Raw genomic sequence first — 24033 nt, forward strand, 5'->3', positions numbered from 1 at the left:
CCCGACACCGCTCTATACGTCGCTAATGCACCGCAAGTTGTCCACAACGACCATGGTGGCGTTGGAAGCTGGTGACGCTGGTGGGGGCTGTGAATAAGGATAAAATGAGACACCGCTTTCCAACATGTCTATCGTTAGAAAATCAAGGTAACACTAGAGCAATCGACAAAACTACACGAGATGTCCTTCACACGGGAACCTTAACCTTTCATATTAAAGATAACGTGGATGAGCTACTGCAGTTTGACCTAGTAAATGATGGGATGTTGTAAAAGTTTAAATACAGGAACTCGTCTCTTCCAATAGCTCTAGCGTCTGATCGGTGCGCCTGAGTTTATCTCTGTCTCCGTTTCATTCTCTGTGTCTCTCCGATTTGCTCCCTTTACATTTTCCACCAGCTCACGACAGGATGTTGCAGCAGCTTGAATACAGGAACGCTTCTCTACCTTTCACAGAATACCTGATCTGCGTTGTTGTCGTTGTCTCTAAATCTGATCGTCTCTCTCTCGCTCTACCCGGGATAGGATGTGGCAGAAGTTTAAACACAGGAGCTCGTCTCCTCCTGCAAAGTATCCGACGTGTGTGCCTGACTCCCTGAGTGCTCGTCTCCGTCAGGCTCCTTCTCTCCGTCTCCAGATTTGCTCTCTTCACATTTCCACCCAGCCGATCGGGGGCTGATGTCATGGGGAACACCGTGGGTTTGCCGAATGGAGCTATTCACGTTTTAGCTGTTAGCGGCGGAACATAATCTCCCTCTCGTCAGCTCACATTAGTCTCCGTGATCCGCACCAACCCAATATGTGCAGCGAATGCATTGGGCCAGCTGGGGTAATTTAGGATGTCAGTCAGCTCAGGAGGCTGGTAAAAGGAGTAAATGGCTGAATATGATTTATATGAAAAGAATATTCTAAATTGTAACGGCTCTCAGAATAGAATATCCTCCGTTTTTTCTTTTTTTTGTTACACTTCTCTTCATCTGCATTGTGTGCATCCCCCAGACAGATAGTGAAATGAACAGAGGGCTTTTAAACTGACTGCTCTGTGATTATATTAAGAGTGTGAGAGCGAGGAAAGAGGAGGGAGGGAGGAGATCGGGTGCCCGAGCACTAAGTATATATAATTGCTTCTTGACACATTGGCCAAATTCTGCAGTGCCAGGATCTGAGCGAAGATGATTAACGGCTGTCCGAGTGGGTGGGCACCGCGGGTCGTTCAGGGCCTTTGGTTTCCATAGTGATCCTAGTCTAAAGGCCATATATTGCATACGGAAAATCCCAGAGGTCCGCACATTGTTAAACTACAATTATTACTCACATCCAGAGCATTGTCTGTCTACGGCAACCTCTCTTATTCATCCCGCCGAGCCGCCCTTCTCTCTTTTTCTTCCCCTTAGTTGCTTCTCTATTTTTCCTAAATGGTCTCCTTTAGCTGGCGAGAAGATAAAGGGTGAAAATTTTGCATTCTGGTGAATAATTGATGAGTGGCCTCACCTCAGAGCATGATTACAGCACGGCAGCGGGGCTAAGAGGTGAGGGTAAGATTATATTTCTGACACCAGGCTTGAGGCGGTAGAAAATTGTGTGTTTTTCACAAGGTTTTCATCTGAATCCACAGCGCAAACAACTGTATCTCATTATTTCAAAGCAGGAATAGGAGTAGAAGTGAACAGGGATACTCACGTGCATGCATATTGATGTGTATTAACTGTAGAGATTTGTTGCAGAGGTGGTAAACCGAAACTTTAGAAATATCTGTGTTGAGCACATTATTTTCCGTGTTCCGCACAACAACGAATTAGAGAGTAAATAGTTGGTTTTGAGCTCTTTACTTTTGCCTTTAGCTGTCGGTGCTCTGGCTGCTAGGACCGAGTCTGTACGTGGGTAAGAATGTGTGTGCATGCATGCCTAAGTGTATGTTTGTGTCTGCGTGAACGGTGCACTCTAGTTAGGCGACAGATGGAGAGGGCAACGGATGGGGGTGGGGATCAAGAACCTCCGACAGTATGGGGCCTGCGCTGCACCCATGTTCCTGCCAGCTCTGAAATTGCAAAGGTAAACTAAAAACCGAGGGACTCCGGGATGCCAATTCACGGTTTTATACTCCACACAAAATGAGACCCTCCCCGGCGAAATGTCAACCTGACGTAAAAAAAAAAATTAGTGATGAAAATGCGAGACAGACACCTTCTTCTCGAGGCGCATTTCTCTCCTGTGAAGTTTAACATGGATTCAAATGTGACCACGCTGAGTGCCACAGATGAAACGCTTAAGAGATCCGGCAGCATTTCTGAATCCGAGGAAAGGGCCACTGAATAGGCACATCTTAATGATGATTCATTCTGTATAATAAAAGAAAATCCCTCTGGCGTCCAAACAAGAGGCTAGTCATGCAGCAATTAAGCTTAGTTAGAGGCATCAAGCAGAGTAAGGGTGGTTAGCGAGGCATCTTCCTGAACATTTGCGACCACACTCACGTCACTATGCAAGCATACACACACAAACACGCACACAAACACACACACACACACACACAATCCCTCTCACATACACACGCACACAATTTATTTGAGGTAAATGTGATCTCAGAAGACAAGCAGCAACAACCGACGGCTCAATCAGGTGGCCCGGGGTGGCATCGGTGGCCATCGTCAAGCGAATAATGCTTTGTGACTGAAAATAAAAGACAATCCAAAAGGTCATTCGTGACCTCTGGGACCAGCGCTGTGCAGCATCTGTCACTAGCAAGCACCACATGTCCGTGTCAAATGGCAAAAGGTATGCAACGCAGCCAGCCTGCCGTGTTGTAAAGGCGGTAGGCCTGCATATATAGAGCATCCCTGTCACAGTGGCGTTAGCAGGGATCCTCGGTCTCCTGGCTTCTCTACAGAATGTCAAACATGGCGTACACACGTGGTAGGACAACATGAAGGGCTGGTCACAACATGGATAGCACACATGCGCTTTAAATACAAGCACTTTTTAAGGCCACACGTGGAGGTGTGTGTGCATGAATAGGATGATTTTCACAACTATAACAGTAATTTGATGGGATCGTCCCCACTTTTATGGGCAGAAAATTGGGAAGACATCAGACTGGAAGGTCTCTGGTTTGACTCCACGGAATAACAACAAAATACAAACCTGGATGGACAACACTTGGATCTGTCCAAAAAATCCAAAAAGGATTCTCCCTACCCTGTGTAGTGCCCCTGAGCAAGGCACTTTAATCCCCCAACATCTGCTCCCCGGGCGCCTTACAAGGCTGCCCACTTGTGTGTCCTGCACCAGATGGGTTAAAAGCAAATTACAAATTTCCCTCAATTGCATGAGTGTGTCTTTGCATGTGTTTGGGATAAATAAATGTATCTTGCATCTTGTATAAAGGATATAAGATCATTTTATTTATAATAAGCATTCAGCATTCATCATTCATTAATGTCAGTGTGCATCCTCACACAGATACAGTTTGATGAGGTTGAGGTAGCCTTCATGCAAATCACTACCAAGGACTTCAACGTATGATACTATCTCCCTTGTCACACGATCTCAACAATAAGGGTTAATGGCATAAAAAACTCAGGGGAAATTGACGAAGGACCATTAAACAATGCTCCCTCTCTGCCAACGCGCCGCATGCGAACATCTCTGCGTCAGACCACACCTCCATGTGGAACAAATCAATAATATTCCATTTTTAACCAAGTTCCCCCCACCCCCTTTTTCTGAATGGTGAAATCTAATCTTCACGGCCACACTAACAAATTGGATATCCTCACAGCTGCATTAGAGAAAGAAACACAAACACTGACATCGCATGGGATCATCTGTAAAAGAAAAAAAAAATGTACAGCGCCTATACCGCGTGTGGAAAACCACAAATCTGACAACATTTCATTCTGGATTCTCTCAAAGTGCAAATGAGCCCGAGTTCTCTCATAGATTCCCCCGATCCCCTCCACTGCTCTCGCCCTCTCCCTCTCTCTAGCTGGCTGTCCTTTCCTCTCACTTGCCACAGCATATCGCCCCACTACATCCAGCTAAACCAATCAGGGATTTGAGGGCCTCACTTCCAATCAATTACCACCCAAATCAGTGCAGAGGCCTTTGATATAGAATCATTTGTCAAATCAGTGCAGATGGCTGGGGGCAGGTACCCCTGTGCCACAGGCCACATCCACACGGAAATCTCTGCTTAGGGTGGGCTCCCCTCACGCTCCCCAACCTATTAATGGGAAGTCATTGTGCGCTCCAGGACTGCAGTCCAGCTGCCCGGTCCCCCGGATTGCAAATGTATAAGCATCTTAACCCGACCGGTGGATATTACCGAGTCCCAGAGTCGACCTGAGACTATTTTTGAAGGCCGGCAAAATGTAACTTTAGCTGATTCTACTTGAGGTGCACTTTTAAAATGCGTCATTATCACATTTGACCTGCTGCAACAAATTATACTTTAGTACATGAGCGGGTCCACGTAAGCAGAAGACCCAGGAATAGCCAGACGATAATCATCCCACTGCAGGTGTTCACATGTGCATGATTACCATGTTTTTCTCCTGTCAACGGAAAATAGTCCTGATGAAAATATACGTCTGAACTCATGTACTGGTACACCGCTAGATAAGATGAGGATACAGCAAAAGGAAATGATTAAAGACAACAACAGCGGTAACACAAGATCAGGAGTGAGTGTCACAGCCAACCCCTCTGACAGTAAGACCGGCGGAAGCGCTAAACAGTACACTAACTACGCATGGATTAAACTATTCACGTTATAATTAATGAAATGCCACTGCAGAGATGTGAATAAACAGACATTCATTATAATAAAATCATCATATCAAACAAGGGGACAGATTAATTGAAAATTAGAGTGCAAATGAGCCTTGCAGAGTGACAGGTGTACCTTGAACGAAGAGAATAAAAGATGCTAAACACTTTTTCCCCTGTACAATTGCGAATTTGTCTCACAAGTCTTTCCCCGCCTTGTTTTGTTTGTGCTGTTCACGCAAAATAAACTGTGATCCGTGTGTAGAGTAGTTCAAGTTAGCAGGATATAGAAGTCTAGAAATTGGAGCAGTATAGATGTTACACATGTTGGAATCTACAATAGTTACCTTAAAGGTTCTAGGGGGGATCATTGACCACTAACCCTCTGCTAACATAGTGTTAAAGACTGAAAGGAATATAGGACTGTCTCCTGATTTAGTTGCAGTTTTTACCATTCAGTTTAATGTAAATTCAAGAGGAAAAGGTAATTCTTGAATATCACCTAATGACAAAATGCACTGTTATAGTTATAGTGTTGAGTCCCAGTCCTTAGATGAACTCGCACTCAGTCAGATACTTTACTCAGATTAATAAACTTACCAGACAGTTACGTTGTAGTTCAATATGTCAAGACCCGTTTTTTGCTTAGGTTGCGCCTCTCGGGCTAAAACACACTCACTACTGCCCAAGGATTCTTCTACTAATCATTATTGATTTGCTGTAAACATGAAGCAGACCTTGTCACCTATCACCCGCAAGCAGAGTGGTTGCAGTATTTACTGTAAGCTCCACGTGGCCTTTTTGTCTTTCTGAAACTATAGTTAGTTGAACATATTGGAAGTTTTATATCTACATATAAATGTGGATGGGATTTTATCTGTTCACCGTCTACTCGTAAATGACCAGTCGAAGCGTTTCGAACCACTTGAACAATCCACCTAAATTCTTTTATTTACCTGACATTGATTTCCTTGGACAGGTCGGCGTCATGTAATTGTTTGCCATTAGAAGTAAACTGTGCAGTTAGATTTCCATGTTTAATGACTTAAACAAAGCCTTTGAGGCTTCATTAGTCGGCACAATGGTGCAGCCCAAACGAGATTGTCTGAGAGAAAAAAAAGATCTCAAAAGTTTAAGCAAACAGAACTTGTGTCCTCAGGTGATCCGGCCCGTCAAAACCAGAATGAAATCATAAATAATGGAGAACATAAATAATTATATAAATAAAAAGCTTTTGAAATTCAAAACCTTTAATTTATAGATAAAGCATTAATCATAAAATGTTCGAAATTCATGGTTATGGCCCAAGTTATAAAAGAGCTTCTTTTAATGATTTTATTCATGAGTAAAGTATTATTCAATGCCTTCATGTTTCAGTGATGTATCCTGGCCTCTTATTTTTTTCCCTCCCAACTATTATAAATCAGAGCAGTGCTGCAGGATGACATGGAGGCCGGCCCCCACTTCCCTCAGTAAGAATAAGACGAGTTGGTGTTTGATACACATTATTTTAGAATCTGTCCTCAGATCAGCGCAGCACCACTGTGTCTCCGGCAGACAGTACAAAGATCGCCCAAATTAGAAATAAAACAAAAAAGTCCCAAGGAGCCGATGACCGCGATCACACCAATTCAAACGACCTCAGGGGCCGGAGCCGCATTTTAGCAGCAAATCAACATAATCATCCGCAAGCTGCTCTCGTAGAGGAGGTGTCGCCTGTTCTACTGTTTCACAATTTACAGTCACCCGACCAGGAAACGCTTCCACCGTATCTCCTAATCAAGCCGCATTTCTAATTCATGTTGTGTTTAAGTGTTTAATGTTTTCCTGAATGTCATCACATCGTTTCGCTTTGTGAACAGATTAGGTGATTCGGGTTATTTGCGAAAACTCACTAATACGCTCATTTGTGAAATTATCTGCAAACATTTGATGCCTGGTAAACAACATCCTGCGATACTTTGAGAGATGCCTCCTGTACATCATTATTTCTCCTCCTGCCAGTTTGCTCCAATCAGTGGATTCTATTTTGTGCGTCGTTGCCAAAAGCCTGTTTAGACAATGGCGAGTGTCATCTCCCAATTGTGCTACGATCGAAAAGGACACGCTTCTGTTTAAGAATATGTTTTTTTAAAGATATCTTTGAATCACTTCAGACGGAAACGGAAAAAAAAGAAGATAAACCCCCAAAACAAATGTAATGATACAAGGAGATGATAGTTTAGTAATGATTACGAGTGTGTACGCTCTCCAGGCAAGAGTGTGTTGCATTGCTCGGGATATTTTTCTCACCCTCTGCCTTTGCACATTTCACACTGGTGTAGTCTTTAGAGATGTAATTCATACTGAGAGAATTTGACTCTGCATGCTAAAAAGGCATAAATATGGGTGGAAAAAACACACACACAACCAGCCGATGAACTTATTATGCTCAGTGTGTACCATCCAGTCGCAATATTGCCTTTATTTGTCATTATTACCACCCGCCATTGCTGTGAGAGGAGGAGGAATATCAATTTCGCAAAGAGGGCCTCTGACTAAATGTTAAGGAGCCCCCCGTCATGTGAGACACATCCCTACTGTTCTGAGTGGGCAGATATGGCTGTGTTTTACTACTTTCGGATATTCGGTGGAAGAGCACAGAGCGCTTCTTGCTGTAATAAGGCATTTACCAATGCAGAGTAGCACTGTGCACGGTGAGAACATATGTTAATGCACTTGGCTGTGGCCAAAAAAACAGCAAGAGGTTCTGGGGGAAACAGCACATGGGACCGGCCTCCTGGAGCACACGTTTGACATCTACAAAGATATTAATATGACCGGCGCGCAGTGGAGGGAGAGGAGGAAAAATTACACCGGCTGTGAGGAGAACTTTAGTTCGGCGGTGGCGACGGACCCCAATTGGTCGAGGCGGGCTGGGGAAGAGAGACAGCTCTGTACTCTGTAGCTTTTGAACTACATCAATGACACACTTTTAAACCGACTGCACTGCCAGAAAAACTGACATCAACATATTTGAGGAAGATATATGCACGGAGCAAATGGGGATACGACTTTGAGCCTTGTATCTGTGCTTTATCAATGTTTCACCAAGACTGTGCCACTGGCTTTCCAAGAAGGCTTGTCTGTGTTCTTTAAGTCAGAGTCACAGCACCACGTTATCAGTGAATATTAAATAAACTGCACTCTATGTTATACACACAGGCTTAAATCTTTTAACATAGTAGAAAAGTTATCCAGCATTGAAAGTTTGCGATTATACTTGTTTTGTACTGCATGTTTAGAAATACTTACTTTGAAGTGAAAGTTAGCCACGTCTGGACAGTGTATTTATGTCGAAAAGCTTTACCACAGAGAGCAAATAAACATCTGGCTTGGTGTGCGTAGGAACCACCTGAGATAATATTTATCAACTTGATGTTGGGCCCTGGAGACGGTAGGGGGAAATAGTGTCTCTTCCTGATTATTGACAATGATGACTTTTGATATTTTATCGGTACCAGCAGCGGTCCAAGTAGTTTGTGTGTCCTGTGTGCATCCAATGTTACAGTAATTAACCAGCAAGTTGTGTTCTTCTTCCTTTGTCTAAAGTGGACTTCTTTAAATAATCATGTCTATTGAGCTATTTCACTGTCTGGTCTTTGGCTCTACGACCAGTTCAGAGAAGTAAACACCGGACCGGCACCGACTTGTTTGTCCATTGTAGGGAGCAAAGCACTAAGAATGGAGGATTCAGCACAAAAACAACTCATTAACAATATACCAAAGTCTGTTGACATTTACTTCCCAGCCTCTTCCATCACCAGGTATTGACTTGTGTGGTCCGTATGAAAAGATGGACGACGCTGATCCAGAAGTTTAGCCAGAACTTCACTGAATTTACACTTGGATGTACAACAGTGGGATTAGAACTAGGGAAAACATCTTCGAGGAAACTTTATTTGACGGGAATTGTAACTTTTTAATTTGCTCTATGTCCCATCCACTAACAAGGAGGAGGTGTGACCAGCCACCAGATGATGATCACAGCAATGCTTTGGCTTCACTTCTGGGGAGCTGTCATGTCGTCCATCCTTATAGACACTATGAAACAAGCGTTGACAATGTGTTGGTATTACAAAAAATGCTCCTTGCTTTTAATGTAATATTTCAATAATAGGAAACTTATATAAACTCCTTTGTGGCGAAGAAGCCTTCCTTTAAATCGGTCTTGTAAGAATGTCTGTTATCATACCTGCCTGTGAAGTAACAGTGGTCCTTGGCAGTTAAAGGAAGACAATCTTTATTCTGAGATACAGTGAGATTCAGTGGTGATGTACTGTGCTGGCAGCAGTGATGACAGAACTGTTTGACTTACAACCAACAGTGAATGTTGTACACACATTCCAGTTATCTCTAATAAATCTGACATCTGAACGTAGAAGCTGATTAATGCATTGCGATCACATTACTAACACATGCAATTCTTTTCGAAGTAAGACCCATAGAAGGAAGGTTGTTACATTGAGAAAGATTGATATGCAATATAATCTAAATATATTAGTACTATCACGTCTAGTTCCCGGCTTTTCATCGGAATTTATATCAACGCCACAGTTGTGCGGATTATTAATGTTTCACCAGCTTCTTTGTGGAAATCCTTATGCCCACAGTGATATGTGTGGAGTGACAGCGGGTGCACTTTGAAACGGTGATGAAATTAGCTGAATGACATTACTGCTAACCGTTTGGATATCAGCTGCGTGTTTAAATTTAAGTCATGAGCAATTCCCAGTTTCCAGGAGGATCATTTCCATAAATGTTCTGAGAATCATTAATCAGTATCATCATTGTGCGTCGTGTTTGTCAGTGAATGACAATGATTCCTTCTCTTTGCTTCACACACGGGCCTGTGATACGGCGTGTCGCTGCGCATCACAATCTATGGACAATGCCTCTGCCAGTCTCAATGAGGGAAGCTGTCAGGCGTTTGAGCGGGAGGAAGATCAAACGCACAAACAATTCGCATTATTAGGGAATAATGATGATCTGAAGTTTTGACACATCAAGGGACCATCTGTTCGCTTGTCCTGCGTGTCCCCCCCTCTTTGACAGTGCACCTAGTGGTCACTTCAGTACCTGCACCTCCCTGGTAACACAGCTCCTTCCTGCAGACAGTGAGTCAATCATTTGTGAGTCGATATAGATGAGTGGTTCATTCACTGTCCATCTGAACCCGTCGGCTCCAAGTGCGTGGCATCGATGACTACACTGTGACTAATTTCACATCAGTCAAATCTTTCACCATATATTATTATTTAAAAGATTTTGATCCAGTGTAGATAATATGTGGATTGATGGATGGATGGATGGATTGCTGCATTTTGATCCAGGGATCTCCCAATCAGTAAAATATGTTGTTCCGTTATCCACTTAGTGTGAAAGTCATTGGACAAAAACTGAAAATGCACTTAAGATCTTGTGGAACCTTTGGTCGAACACACAATCATTAAAACTGAATCTCTGAAGAGAAGACCAATCTTTACTCGTCTTTATGATCATGCAGATGATCAAAATTTTAATTTAAACTCCATGGACTCTCCCGCCTCCTGTCAGCATCAGGGGGTGCCGTATTCTTCGAGCTAAATCGACAGTGCTTTTTTCAACCCTGATGGTAAAAGTCATGATCAATACATGGTGTAATAAAAACTAGATGTAGCCCGAGTCTAATCATATGTACGGTTACGTGGATATAAAAAAAACTACAAGGCTGCTCCTGTCTGCTACTGGGCTGCAACCTTGTTGTGGGTGGCCGAGGTGTTTTTTTTTTTATTCTCAGCGACTCGTAACTGAAACATTATAGATAACATCTTTATATTTTAATGCTCCACAGCCAAGTGAACATACTGTTTTTGAATCGCTTGCTTTCCTCATGTATCCTTTTGTATTATCTTTGAGCCTGCAGCATCTTCTAATCTCCATGCCTTGTAGCTGCACATTAACCGAGCCCAATAGCAAACATATAAACCATAACATAACAAACAGAGTGAACACGGTGTGCTGCCCCTGGGTATATTTTCTGTCATTTCAATTAATTTCTCTGCTCTGTCCAGATTTGGTTAAATTGGAAATATTTTTTTATATAAATATATATATATATATATATCACATTCACAATGCATATTCGGTCAGTTGCAAAGGTCTGGATGTTGTAATGCATTAATACGATTATCATCAGCGACTGTGACAGCTACAGCCGATGTGCTTTCACCAACTAGCCTGTCCCGCTGTTAAACAAAATGCCCCTAGGTCGTTCCCTGACAGCTTCTTATTATGACCCACAGTTATGTTTTATTGCCAGGTGACCTCTAGCGGGCGTAGTAACTGGAGGAAATCAGATGACATAGTGTAAAGAGCAATGAGGTCTGTGTTAGGACGTGGGTTTAGGGCGGATTTATGGCACGACGAAATGCGGTACTTTGGCGCTGGAGATTGCTGTTGTTCTCCCATTGGAAAACCAACCATCATCTTTGCTTTACCCGGCAACCGCTCTACAACGTTAACGGCATGTTTCTCATCGTAAGCATGATGAAGAAGCTCCTCTAACCTTAAGGATGTACTTCTTCAAACCTAAACCATGATTAAAACTGGTTGTTACGTTTGCTCAAGCGCGTGTTTATTACTGGGACCATGACGACACAGGTCTGGTACGCCTGCTGCCATATCGGGGGGGGGGGGGGGGGGGCTATTTCAGGAGATGTTCCCATGAGTCACATTAGAGGGGGGCTGGGACAAATGATCTATTGTTGTTTCGTTTGGAGGACTTGTTGCACTAGACAGGAGAAGAATAAAATCCTGTCTGAGTGCAGCGGGACGTCTCACATACAGTGTATCTACCCTCCGACTGCTGCAGGGCTTTGATTTTTAAACAGAGAAAGAAGAAAAATAGCAGGCTTACTAAAACTTAAGCGCTTCCCTGAGAATGCAGTCAATCAACATCATGGTATACACTATAGTACAATGTCTGCCAAATGTGCCTAATGCAGCTGCTAAAGCCGAGTATACACTGCTCGACTATAGAAAGGTTGTTATATTCCACCTCGCACTGTACGAGTAAATTGCCTGAGATGGAAAAAACCAAAGCTCTGATTTCCCGTCGGCAGAGCAGCTCTGGAGAAGTTGCTCTGTTTGCGCACAATGCTAACGAGGGAGAGGAACGCTGCCTTGATTACATACGTTTCATTCTGTGTGTCAAAACATCCAAACCAAGAGTTTCGGCATATGGACATTCTGGTAGCTTGGAAGACGCAGACTTTGGGGTTTGGCCATTTTGCCGAAAGAAAGCAAACTACAGATGAAGCTACTGTATTGTAAATACATTCGGTTCTGTGAGATCCCCTTCATCTACTTCGTTTTCTTTCTTGCCGTGCAATCGCGTCCTGCCATGAACTCCATTTGCTATTATTGGGTTAGGGATTTAGTGCAGACACAGTCCTGACATGTCACAAATGGGATCAAATCACATTGTGTATGCCCAGCTTAAGTGCAGTGGGGATGTTTTTTTTTGTTTCAGCTAAGAGGCACAACAAGCAGCAGTACATTGCAGAGTTAAGGAAATATTATCTCACTTTTACAAGACAATTCAAAGCAAAAAAAGAAAACGACAGCACACTTCCACAGTAGCCATGAGTGGGCACAGTTGAACTTGCTTATAAGGAAGGGCAATGGGGTCATCTCTCCAATGAAATGAATACTTAATATTGCAGGAAGCAAACCTCAGTAAAATGCCTCACGTCTGCCGGCCAGCAGTCTGTTCATGATATTGTTGCTTCTAAAAATACAGCCAACGTTGTCGCTGACCAGGAGCAACCCTTCATATTGACACTGTGTGCACTGGTTTTTCAAAGGGCTTGTGTTTTTTTTCTGTTTGGCAAGATAATGTATCATTGTCTCAAGGTGGTTCCAGGAAATTGCTTTACACCAATGATCTGCACAGTCCCCAGGTCACAGCCCAATAAAACACATTTGGGACAAGGGGGACAGTGGGGACAGTGGGACGCTCACAGCATTCACACCAGTGAGAAACTGCAAAAACTATGTTGTCAAGTGAGCATAGATCAAAATCCCAACGGAACTTTTCTGGCACCTTACTGGATCAATGTTTCACAGTAAAAAAAAAATACTGGCAGGGCTGATGGTCAAACACGATCCACACAGTAATACCAAGGTGTGCCTCTATAATGCAACACAGTGAGTGTATTTACACTGGTGAAGGGACCGCACTTCAGTTAGAGACCTCCGGCTCAAATACCCCCCCCCCTTCCTCGGCTACTTAGCATAGACACCATGACATCCCGAATTTGCATAGTAGTAAAGATTAATGTAGCTCTCGGAGGCTGGTGTGTGACACTTTCCAAACAGCTCCCGTCTTCTCCCCGGTGTAGCAGCCACTGAGCGATGTGGGTAAAGAAGCTCAGACACTTCCGGAGCCGTCCTGAGCCTCAGAGAGCATTTTATCATGTATCTCCACTTAGCAAAGTACCTGCAACCGTCTCCTCATCACCACTGAATCCAGGTCTGTTTCACAGCACTCGATGCCGTTTGATGTGAGCTGACACGTGCGATTAGGTAATGGAGGAGCAAAGAAGAAAAATCACTTATTCTCTAAAACAGGCTTTTTTGGGGGGGGTGTTGATTTCTCATTTTTTCTTCATCTTCCCGCAGATGACTGATTCGTGCTGAGTGATAATTATTGAGTGAGTTGTCAGAGCATTATGAAGGATGTCCTTCAAGCCGCGCCTGATTTCAAGGGACAGCTTGACAAAACTCACTTTGAATTTGGTTGAAAGCGTGTCTAATTGAATTTTGATACGTAATTAAATCAGGCAATAAATCAGCCCAGATCCCACTGCAACCGGCAATTCAACACTTGTGAGCGCCACCAAGCTAATTATGATGAAGTTATTATCACAGCCGAAGGGGGGGGGGACTCTGAACGGCTCCTTCTGCATCGTCTAGAATGTGTTCAACTACTCAACCTTGAGGAAAGGGCATCTCTTATATTAAGGATCCAGGAGAATCCCATAAGTGTCACCTGCTCGGGCCGGTAATGTGTCCAGGCTGGAGAGTTGTCCCTCTAACAGCGTGGGGATTGTTTGACGCAGTCGTGGCAGCGAAACGCATTGTGACTCACGTAGCATAAACACATTCATGCACCGAGCCAGAAAATGATCTGATGCCTTGTAAGTCACTAATTAAAGCTGGTAGTAATTTCTGTCAATAATCCCTCGGTGTGTAGGAAGTAGCTATATTGATTGAACATGGATTTAGAGCATCATCCTCATCGTCTGCTTTCCAGCCTCATATGGTTAATCAATTACATCCCCTGCGATTTAAGTGTGCTTTAGATGCCATGCACTGTGCATGTAATCTCATGAAATAAGGTATTAAACTTAGTCTAATTATAACTTTGCAGCTATGTGTCACACCGTGCTCCTTTAATACCTTCGCTAAGTAGACAAATTGGTGTGTCAGTCAGGACGGCTGCTGCATTTTGATTTTGTGTAAAACTAAATTTCAGAAGTTCGTTAAGACGGGGACATGATCCTCGTAAATAAATGTGCATAAATGAATAAAACGTGCTTTAATGATCATCCTGCTGAAAGCTGAGAAACCTTTGACAAATACATGAATAAGGTAAAACAGAAAAAGAAGTTATGATTCTCCAACTCCCCAGATACTGGATCTAATGTAGCTGGTATGTTTTAGTTTTTTTTTGTAAATGAATCCTCTGCAACAATTACTGAAGTAGCCTCCTTCTGCATAATTTGATGAGCAAAGAGAACATTGATGAACTTTTTTAATTATTGCGCCGCTTGGGATTCTGACACAAGCACCACAGCGGGGGGGGGGGGGGGGGGGGGGGGGGGGGGGTTCTCTTTTCTTCTTCCCGCCTCCCCTTTTTTAATTCACCCAATTTGTCGGTCCAAATGAAACAGCGAAAGGTTAGAGTGTGGAGTAATTAACAGCAGCTAGCCTAATGAAATCAGGAGGGGCCGGTACACTGGGCGGATCAATACCTCACTAAGAGTGAAGCAAGATGGGGGGGGGGGGGGGGGGGGGGGTGTCCAGGGAAAACACACATATACAGACCACTTAATAATAATAAGCTGATGAAAAGGCAACATGTTGTCCACTTGTAAATCATCCGGGTTCGAACACGCCGTGACATTATTGCTGTCTGGTAATTGTGTTAGAGGAAAGTTGCTCCTCCTGCACACTTCTCGAGAAGCGTGCAGGATTTACACCGCTCTGTGTGGCTCGCTGAGAGGGTTTCCCTTTATTGAATGTCAATAAGTGCATCAATACACTCTGGACAACTGAACACCAATGCAGAGGGGAATGGGGATTCTATTTATCTGAGGCTACACTTAAGTATATTGAAGACTTTATTAGCCCCCTTTGATGAGGAGGTGTTTAGTTTGCAACAGTTTTATCACACTGTCTAAGAACGTGCTGCGTTCGCCAGAAATAGACGGGACGTAAACTTGAACCCTGCCCGCCGTTTCTTGGCTGAGGCGGTCCCGGCGCCCGCGCCCGCACTCGCGAGCAGATGGCGATCCACGGCGAAGTTTGCCACTGTGGATATTTGTACTACACGTGCATATGTCTGCCTGTGTGTGTGGCCACCTGACAGAGCTGTCCTTTTCCTCCCATTGATAAATTCAGACACATCCATCTCGTCTGGTGGGGATAGCCACTTGGTAGCGGGCCACATGCTTTTCTCTCTCGCCTTCTCCAAACGGCTCAACTCAGTGACTGTGGTGCTGCGCTGACATTCATGGGATACAGAGCAGCGCACACCGGTCCGTCTAGACCATTATTTTCGCCAAACTTCTTGCAGAGAGACTAGTTAAATTGAACAGCAGCCTTTTAGTGAGCCTCACCGATGTTCCCGGTGTCAGGGTCACAAGGAATGTGAAATACGCCAGGGTGAGCTCTGGCCGCTCGGGAGACTTTGGCTGGCTGGCGAGTTTCCCTGTCTGTTTGTCTCGCTCTGTGCCTCTCTCCACCTTCAAAAAGTATTTACATTGCGAAGTGAACTGCTACGTGGGAGGCTGTGGAGACAGGAGCCGCAGATCTCATTAGTGTTGAACTATTAGGAGCATGAGGACCCCGGGGATGAGTTTTTTTTTTTTTTTAAGGCTTTCAGTGTAGCTTGAAGTTATCACATCATATGCTCTAAAAAACAGTTTTACAAACAGCAGTGAAGAACCTTGATGCTGTAACTTGAAAAAAAGAATCAACAGCAACAGATCATATCGTGATGTGGTCCTGAGATCCGCCAGTTAACCAAGGGAGAAATTTGTTTTAAAAAATGGTTTAACACTGGGTTGAATTTTCGGTATGATTATCTCATGGTGGAAAAGGTCGTTGTGAGGCCAGAGGATATTTTGACACCAATCATGGTAATTGCCTAAAATGAGGAATAGGAAATCTCATCCACACATAGTGTCAGCGCCATCAAGTTCATAGAGGTCAGAATAAAATCTCATCAAAGACACTGGAATAACAAAACCTTTGAAACCCAGAGGAGGCAATTTGATTGGCCTTGTGTTTAAATGTGCCCGGAAAACAACACCTTTTTAAAAATGTCCATCTTTGTACAAATGATCTCTGTGGCTATGAATTATTTTTAAACCGAGCTGCTACCAAACTTGTTTTTGTATTTTTGGAAGATCCTTGAATATGTTCAGACCTTCTTGAAATTTGAATATGACTTTGTGAAATTAAGTTTTAGCTCATGTTTAACTGCAAATATTGTCAATTACAAATAAATTATGACTAAACCATATTTATTGTTGTCCCTCCTTCAATGATAGAGTGAGAATTATGTTTCCATATATTGGTCTGAATGTGAGGTCAATCTCGCTTTTCTTATTTCATGCTGAGAGCGAGGCAGTTACAGTAATGAATATAGATCTAGCTCTCCAGCAGTTAGAATAATAATTTGTATTCATTTTTTTTTATACTCTAAATGTAAATGCATATGTACTGAGGGAGATCGCCTGTGTTAAAAAGCTGATGGAAAATTTATTTTTTAATATGCCTCATTTTCAGTTGTCTTTCTCCTGCATATGGGCTCAGTTTTGACTGTACATGTAATATTAGCCTCCTCTCAGTCACCTATGCACCTCTGGAAATAAGTCTTACCAACCTCTGACTATGCCTTTATTAGCCAGGCCCTGAACTCAAACCCTACTCCGCAGTTTACATGTTGCAACAACATCAGATATAATTATTCATAAAACTATAATGCCATATGTACCATATGCTCCTCTCTCTCCTAGCCACATTCCCTATTGCACAGCCGATGTCTAAAAATCGTGATACCAGTGGAGGCAGGAACAGAGCACAATAATGTCTGGTGTTTTCAATCAATTATTTAGCCAATATTTTAATGATCACAGTGCCCGGGGTGATCAAAGGTTTGGTTTGAGCTCCACTGCCTTTGCTCACTAAGACATCCTTCTCTACTTTGATGTGGTTCACCAACAAATGCACTTATCTCAAGCATAACTCTCTCCCATACTCGCGTGTGGGTGCTTTGAAAGTGCTGGTTTGAGAGGCGTGGGTACAGAGAGGAGGTCGCCGACCAGTCCATACGGAGGACATAAAAAACAATAAAAAACAAGACATTAATGGTCTCCGACAATCATACGTACAACCACTATTCCGAATTTTATCGAAACGTGAGACAAGCATAGGTCACCTTCTCAGATCCCTCATGTACATTATCATATATTTAATTGGTTGTCAGGGTCTCTAACTTGAAGTGTGTGTCACGGGATGTTGAATAAAACATTACGCGGAGAAGAAACAACTGGCTGACGGCAGCCTCCAGTAAAACCCAGCTTTAAATGACCAGTCAGTGGATGCAAATGAGTCGCCCCTCAAACACACCTGACACATGTTGGTGTGCTCAAAAATGCAGAACGGGAAGAAAAAATTGGATTTGTGCCGTAACATGTCAAACCATAATGTCAGTCTGACGATGATCGGTAAAGTAAGAGTCACACAAAGTCGTATAAAAAGTAAAGATAACCATAAATTAGTTTCCCGTTTTCATTATTACCTTTATTATATACTTGTCAATGGTATGCTCAGTGATTTCATTTTTTTTTTTTACTTTTATTCATTTGGAGCCACAAGAATCTTTCTTAGCTCTGTTTTGGTCTCCTCCTACCTACTCCTGAGTTAAAAGGTGTATCAGAATGAAAAGGTGCATCAGACCAGATGGACTATATCAGGTCTATCAGAAGACATATGTTCTCAAGCTTGTTGCCAAGTGTGTGTGTCTGTCATTTGGTGCGGGTAGAGCATGGCAGTTTTTTTTAAATTTTTTAAATAAATAACTTCTAGTCCGAAAAAACAAGTCCCAACAGTGAAAAAGTAAATGTTGCCATAGAACAATGTTATTTCATAGTGAACAAAAATCCCATCAAAAATATTGAAGAAGATTTTTTAAAGTGACCATATTGCCAAATATATATTTGATCTTGAAACGATTGCAGAACAGACAAAATATTGACGACACATTGTTGATACAGAATACGCTGACAGTGTTATTACCAATATACAAATCACACAAGTGTATTATGTCCATCTGCTCTTGGCAATGAGATGATTTAATAGTTTCCCTCATAAATCTCTAAAGCATCACAACATCCTCTCTTACTATAGAGACAACCCAACGCAATAGTTTCACTGTGCGAGGCAGTTGTTTGTGAGAAGTTGGGAGATGTAACTTTTTGCTCACGTCTCTCAGTTGTCCATCATGAAGCCCGGCTTTGTTTCAGATGAACAGATTTTTTCGAGTGTAGCGCTCCATCGCTCAGTCAGTAGCAGCGTCCCTGGGTGAACAATTATTGTGGAATAATCCTTTGACATGAACTCGTTTTTTTTTTTTTGCATTCCACCCCGGCAGTCCTCTCTGCATCTCGTCAGTCTTAGTGGCTCCTCACTGCCAGATTCCGTCTATTTTCTTTGCAAATCAAGTCATGTACTCAGATTATTATACACAGTACAAAGAAAACAAAATTGGTGATTAAAAATTAAATACTCTTATCTCTCTGAGAGTTATCTCGGTCCCCAGAGAGAGGATGCTATTTTGCAGGCTTGCGGGTGTCTTTTGTTCCCAATTTAGAAGCTTGTCGCTGTTTATTGTTCATTTTTGATGCATCATTTGATATTCTGTTCACTTTCCTCCCTGACATGCAGAGAAAACATCTTTATCAAAGTGTCAGTTGCATGGCTTGCGTTGTCAGGATGTCAGGTTTGCCCTATTCTTTACATTCCTGGGGAGAGGGTGTGTGCTCTGCAGCCTGGTTTGATGCTGTGCCAGGCGAGCACGGAAATGTGCTGTACAAACCTAGTCTGAGTGAAAAATCAATATATATCTTAAATCTCAATTCCAACTGAAGAAAAAAAGACTTTTAACTCCAAAAATCGGCGAGGTTGTCATTTGTGAACTCTGACTGACTTTAAAAAGTTGTACTCAGGGATGTGAGATGACTGTTCTTCTGTCCTTGCAGGAGGCCTGTCCGCTCGGCAAGATCACCTCTGTGAATGTAAGTCACTGCGCCCTGCTCCTTCTTGCATGTGCATGAGCATCATACACTTCATGTGCTTGGTCTGTTACGACAGTGTCACACCCATGGTGATTTCAAAGTCCTACTTCTGTGGATTAAGTGTTATGCAACCATTAGGACTAGAAGGCCCCTTGTAAAGTAAACGTTTTGAGGAGGTTAAAGTTTTAAACCCAACAGCCGTGTTTTTTTTATTTCTCTATTATATTTATATCCTTCTATTAAAATTGCCACTCAAGCATCACTGAAGAACTGTGGGTAAGATTGTTAAGGTGTTAAACGTTTTCTTCAAAGTGTTAACTTATCTGTTTAGAATAGCAGCAGTCAATTCTCAGGTGACATATTTTCTGATGAAGCACAGAAACGATATCAACATCGACGGCTTCTTCTCATCGTTTTAAAGATTTTTCTTTTTCTTCAACAAAAGCACCTGTACTGTGGAGTTTAGCTTGATACAATAACAATGTAACACATTGTTCAACTTTTTCTCCATGCTGCTACTGTGAAACCTGCACAAGGCTTTTTTGTGTTCATCTCTGACTTTAGTTTTTGCAGAGTAATTCTGCTATATTATATATTTTTTGTATATCATGATTTGGATTTGCAATCTAACAGTTACATAGATTATCTCAGGGTTTAAGTTATAGGTAATTACGGCATCACATTAGTAACGTTTTGCTATAAAACTTTTATAGCAAGACCCAACTTAGATAGGACTGGAGAGTTGGCTGTTACAAATACTGTCCTAATTCATCTTGCACTGCCGTGATGACTCAATAACAGATTAATTAGATACATAATGGATTTGATTTGTCAAAAATCACCCAGTAATCTCAACCCACTTGTTAACATCACGTCCCTCTAGCATGTTCCTGCTAACTCTCCCTTTCACACAGTGGCACATTCACCTCACACATAATAGGCTGCTCTGGAACAGCGTGTACAAGAAGAAAGGAAACACCCGCAACTTGAAAATACAATTTTTGGGGGGATGTTGCACGATGTTGACACCAAAAAGGAAAGGAACATCCCGGCCAGCGTTTTTCAATTGGATTCTTCATTTTATTGCCTTGTGCCTTTCCTATTTTTTTTCCTTCTCTTTTCCCTTATCTGCACATAAGATGTGTGACATGACAAATCAGCATCTCCTCTCGCAACAGATCTATGCAGGTCTAGGTGTGCCCGCGAGCTGATCCTTATCTGAAATGGCAGAGCCAATCTCCCCTGATTCACTCCTAAGTGGTCCCTGTTTATCACTCACAGTGAGGCGGTTGTCAGGCTGGTCCTTCTCCACGCGAGCACCGACTTCTTTCTTATTTCTAGGGGAAGCTAAAAAAGAGAAAGTATATACAATAATCCAAAAACTCAAGAGCTGATGTCGACCATAGGTGGAAGCTACTTGGCCTCTCCTCCTCTGTATCTAAATATAACCGACTTCTAATCTGCTAACCCGTGAATCCAGCCCCTTCTGCCTATTGCCTGGGCGGTAACCAAAGAGGGGGGTGAGGGATCTGGGGTGGGGGGAATTGGCTGACCTGTTACATGGCGCAACTTGGCATGCATCTCTCCTGTTCATTCTATCTCTGTGTAAATACTTCTCAAGGCAGTGTTTTATCTGGCTGAACGGGCTTTGTTTGGTCTTGATATCTCTTACCGCAGCCTGTCTTTGCTTTATGGATTTCTGGCAGCTTCTTTAAATAAGTGATAAAGCCTTCGCACAACACTCACCTTGACTCCTCGGCGTGCGTTTGTTTGTGTTTGTCATGTTTGTCTTTCGACATTAATGTTTTAGCCGCACGTGTCATTACCGCCGACGGGCGAACTTTCAATTTATTTAAACAGCCATTAATGGCATTTAATTGTAATTAACACTGTAGCTAAACAACTTAGCATTGAGTGTATCGCGGAATCAAATTACGCCCTTTTCTCAACATCTGGCACCGACTTGAACGGGCTCGAGCAAACAGGAGCCTCAAAACGAAGACACTCCCTCATGTAAAATGATTATGTCCTAATTGTCACGGACAGCTGTTTGTTCTAATAGATTCTGGATGCAATTGTTGGAGCAAGTTCCCGATAATTAGAATCATGTGGCGAGGAAGCATGCTTTGTTGTGGAGCTGCCAACCCCTCCGTAAGTGGGCTCGTTCTTTTTGCTGGAACCTGGACTTGCGCTTCTGCAGTCATTTGAGAACCAGCTGCCAACACTGTTTGAGAACAACTTGATATTTACACTACTTGAAAGCGTGGGCAAACATGGCACCCGGAACTATATGATTTTGCCAACAAGGTATTCATCTCCTCTCTGGCTCGGCAAATGAATAAAATCATGAGGAGAGTGCTGGGGGGAGAAAAGAACATCCCAATCTGCTGTGAACAGTAGAGAGACACCTCGTGGTTTAGGGGCACGACGTCACGCCACTCGCTGTCAAAGAGAGATTCGTTATAATCCTGCGTTTCTTATATTTCCATGTGCAGTGTGTGTGAACAGGTAACAATTCCCTTTGTATTTTTTGCTAATAGACACACGAGCAAAGAAAAGCTTCAGGTTCAGAGGTATCTTACACAACGGGTGAAGGTTGTGTGTGCTCTGTTTGTTTCTTTGGCTGCATGCCCTTTTTCTCTTATTTCTCGTCCGTCTTTTACCTACCACACACACACACACACACACACAAACGCACACATCCACGCACGTACTGTGATTTGTGGCCTCGGGATCCAGATAAATCGAGTAAATAGAATATTTAGCTAGCTCTCTCACCAGCGCAGCATTGAGAACCACTCAGTTGTGCTTTCAGGGTGCTAATTGTGTGGATTTAGGTTAGTCAACCCTCTCTGATAGTTTTTAAATGAAGCTTTTTGTGCACTTGGTTTTTGGCAGTTTCTCCTTCATTAGTGCCAGACTTTATTTCGCTCTCCCTCTCTGCTCTATTTTCCCCGGCCTTATTTAATCTTATCAGAGAACAATAAGTGCTTCATCTACACACGCACTATAGCGGCTAAGGAAAGGAAGAAAAAAAAAACAAATGTTCGCACGGAGACATCACCTCCTCCTGAGCTTGAGGAGCATGTGTTAATGATGTTTTTAATTCAGGACGCGCATATTGCTTTTGTTGCTATAGCACCGGAGCAAATCAAGATAGTCGTGCGTGCCGCGGTTGTGTTTGCTCTTGAGAAAAAAAAAAATCGTCTTATCTGTTTGAATAACGGGACGAATAAAATTCTCTGCAATAACCGAAGCTGAGGGCGTAATTATATTTTATGGGTTTTATGCCCCCATACAGTGTGAGGCGGTAAGATGTTACACAGGAATCATGTGAGGACATGAATTCACACTAAAGCATATACATATCACCCGACATCGCTTAGTTTAGCCTCAGAGCCAAGTTACATCTCCTCATTCTACACATTTTATTTTTTCTTCAACTTTATGGAAAATATATGCAAAAAAACCACCAGGATGAAATGTGTAAACGTACCCATTGTCCCTCACAACACCAATGGTTGTTTGTATTCTGAAGAGCTGCCACCATGTTGGCAGACTCCTGCATATACACACAAAAAAAAAAAAGTGTTTTCCTTTTTAGCTCCTCAGAAAGGTCGCAACGTGAACTTCTGTAAACCTCGGGAGAAATCAAAGAGGCCTGAACCTTTCAGAAGAAAATGCCCCGCACGCCTGTGATCCCCAAGACTTTACAAATGCAAAAAGTGTCTACACGCGGGCCCCACTTCTTTTGTGACTGAATTGGGTGAGAGGGGAAACTAGGACATAGTTCAACCTGGTAATACACAGCCCATCTATTATGGGAAGTCTCAATTATGAATCTCGCAGACAGTGTATTATCTGAAAAGTAATCCGCGAGGCTCAACAGACCAGAAATCATTTTTTGGGTTATGAGGTCACTGCTTCATTTGGTCCCCTCGGTGACGAGATGCCGCTCTGTTTTGTTTTCCCACTCAAAGCAGGTATGGATGATGGATGCAGTGCTGGTAACAGCTAGAGTTGATTCAATTAGGAAAGGATTCCCCTTGTAAATGCTGTCTCACAGTACTCACTCACCCATAAACAAGCAGTGTTGTCGCCGCTCATGAAGATGTTATTCATATTTGTTTGTCAGTGGTGGTGTGCCAAGAGGAGCAGGGAGAAACGCTTCCTTTAATTCCAATGTGCATGCTTTGCCTGAATGACAGACACTTTTAACAACATCATTTAAATATTTCTTTCTGGTTAAGAGAACCAAACAATATGTCATGCAGCAGTAACCAGGGTATATAGCTGATAATAAGAGAAATAAAATAAAACAATTTGGTGTTATTAAAGCAGATAGTTTGGGTTTCATGTGGGGGAAAGATTTTCTGTTCTTGATACAACGGTGAAATTTAAATTGTGTCGCTCAAAGCAGTGAAATATTACATTTTGAAAAATTCGACAACAGTGAGACTCTCCAGGAGGAATGTCCTTGTTCCTGCAGACAGACCTGACTCTGAGCACTTTTCATTGGAGCTACTTTCTTCTGCGAAAAGAGTCCCTATGAAAACGTTTTTCATTATTTTCTAAAGATGATCCACCAAAAACTGTTTCTGAAAAACAACCACCTTGTCGATTTCTTTCAATGTGATTTTTCAATACAGTGAGCACCA

At 42.6% G+C, this 24033-nt stretch overlaps 1 protein-coding gene across 1 annotated transcript in view; it reads left to right on the forward strand.

Annotated features, from left to right (window-relative positions):
* pcdh11 (protocadherin 11) overlaps positions 1–24033 on the forward strand; it is a 114440-nt gene that overhangs the window by 45617 nt on the left and 44790 nt on the right. The window contains exon 4 of the mRNA XM_053429188.1: positions 19340–19375. Within this exon, the coding sequence (XP_053285163.1) occupies positions 19340–19375 (36 nt within the window). The remainder of the gene's footprint in view (positions 1–19339; positions 19376–24033) is intronic.

Source organism: Pleuronectes platessa, chromosome 8 (assembly GCF_947347685.1).
Source record: "Pleuronectes platessa chromosome 8, fPlePla1.1, whole genome shotgun sequence".
Classification (NCBI taxonomy): domain Eukaryota; kingdom Metazoa; phylum Chordata; class Actinopteri; order Pleuronectiformes; family Pleuronectidae; genus Pleuronectes; species Pleuronectes platessa.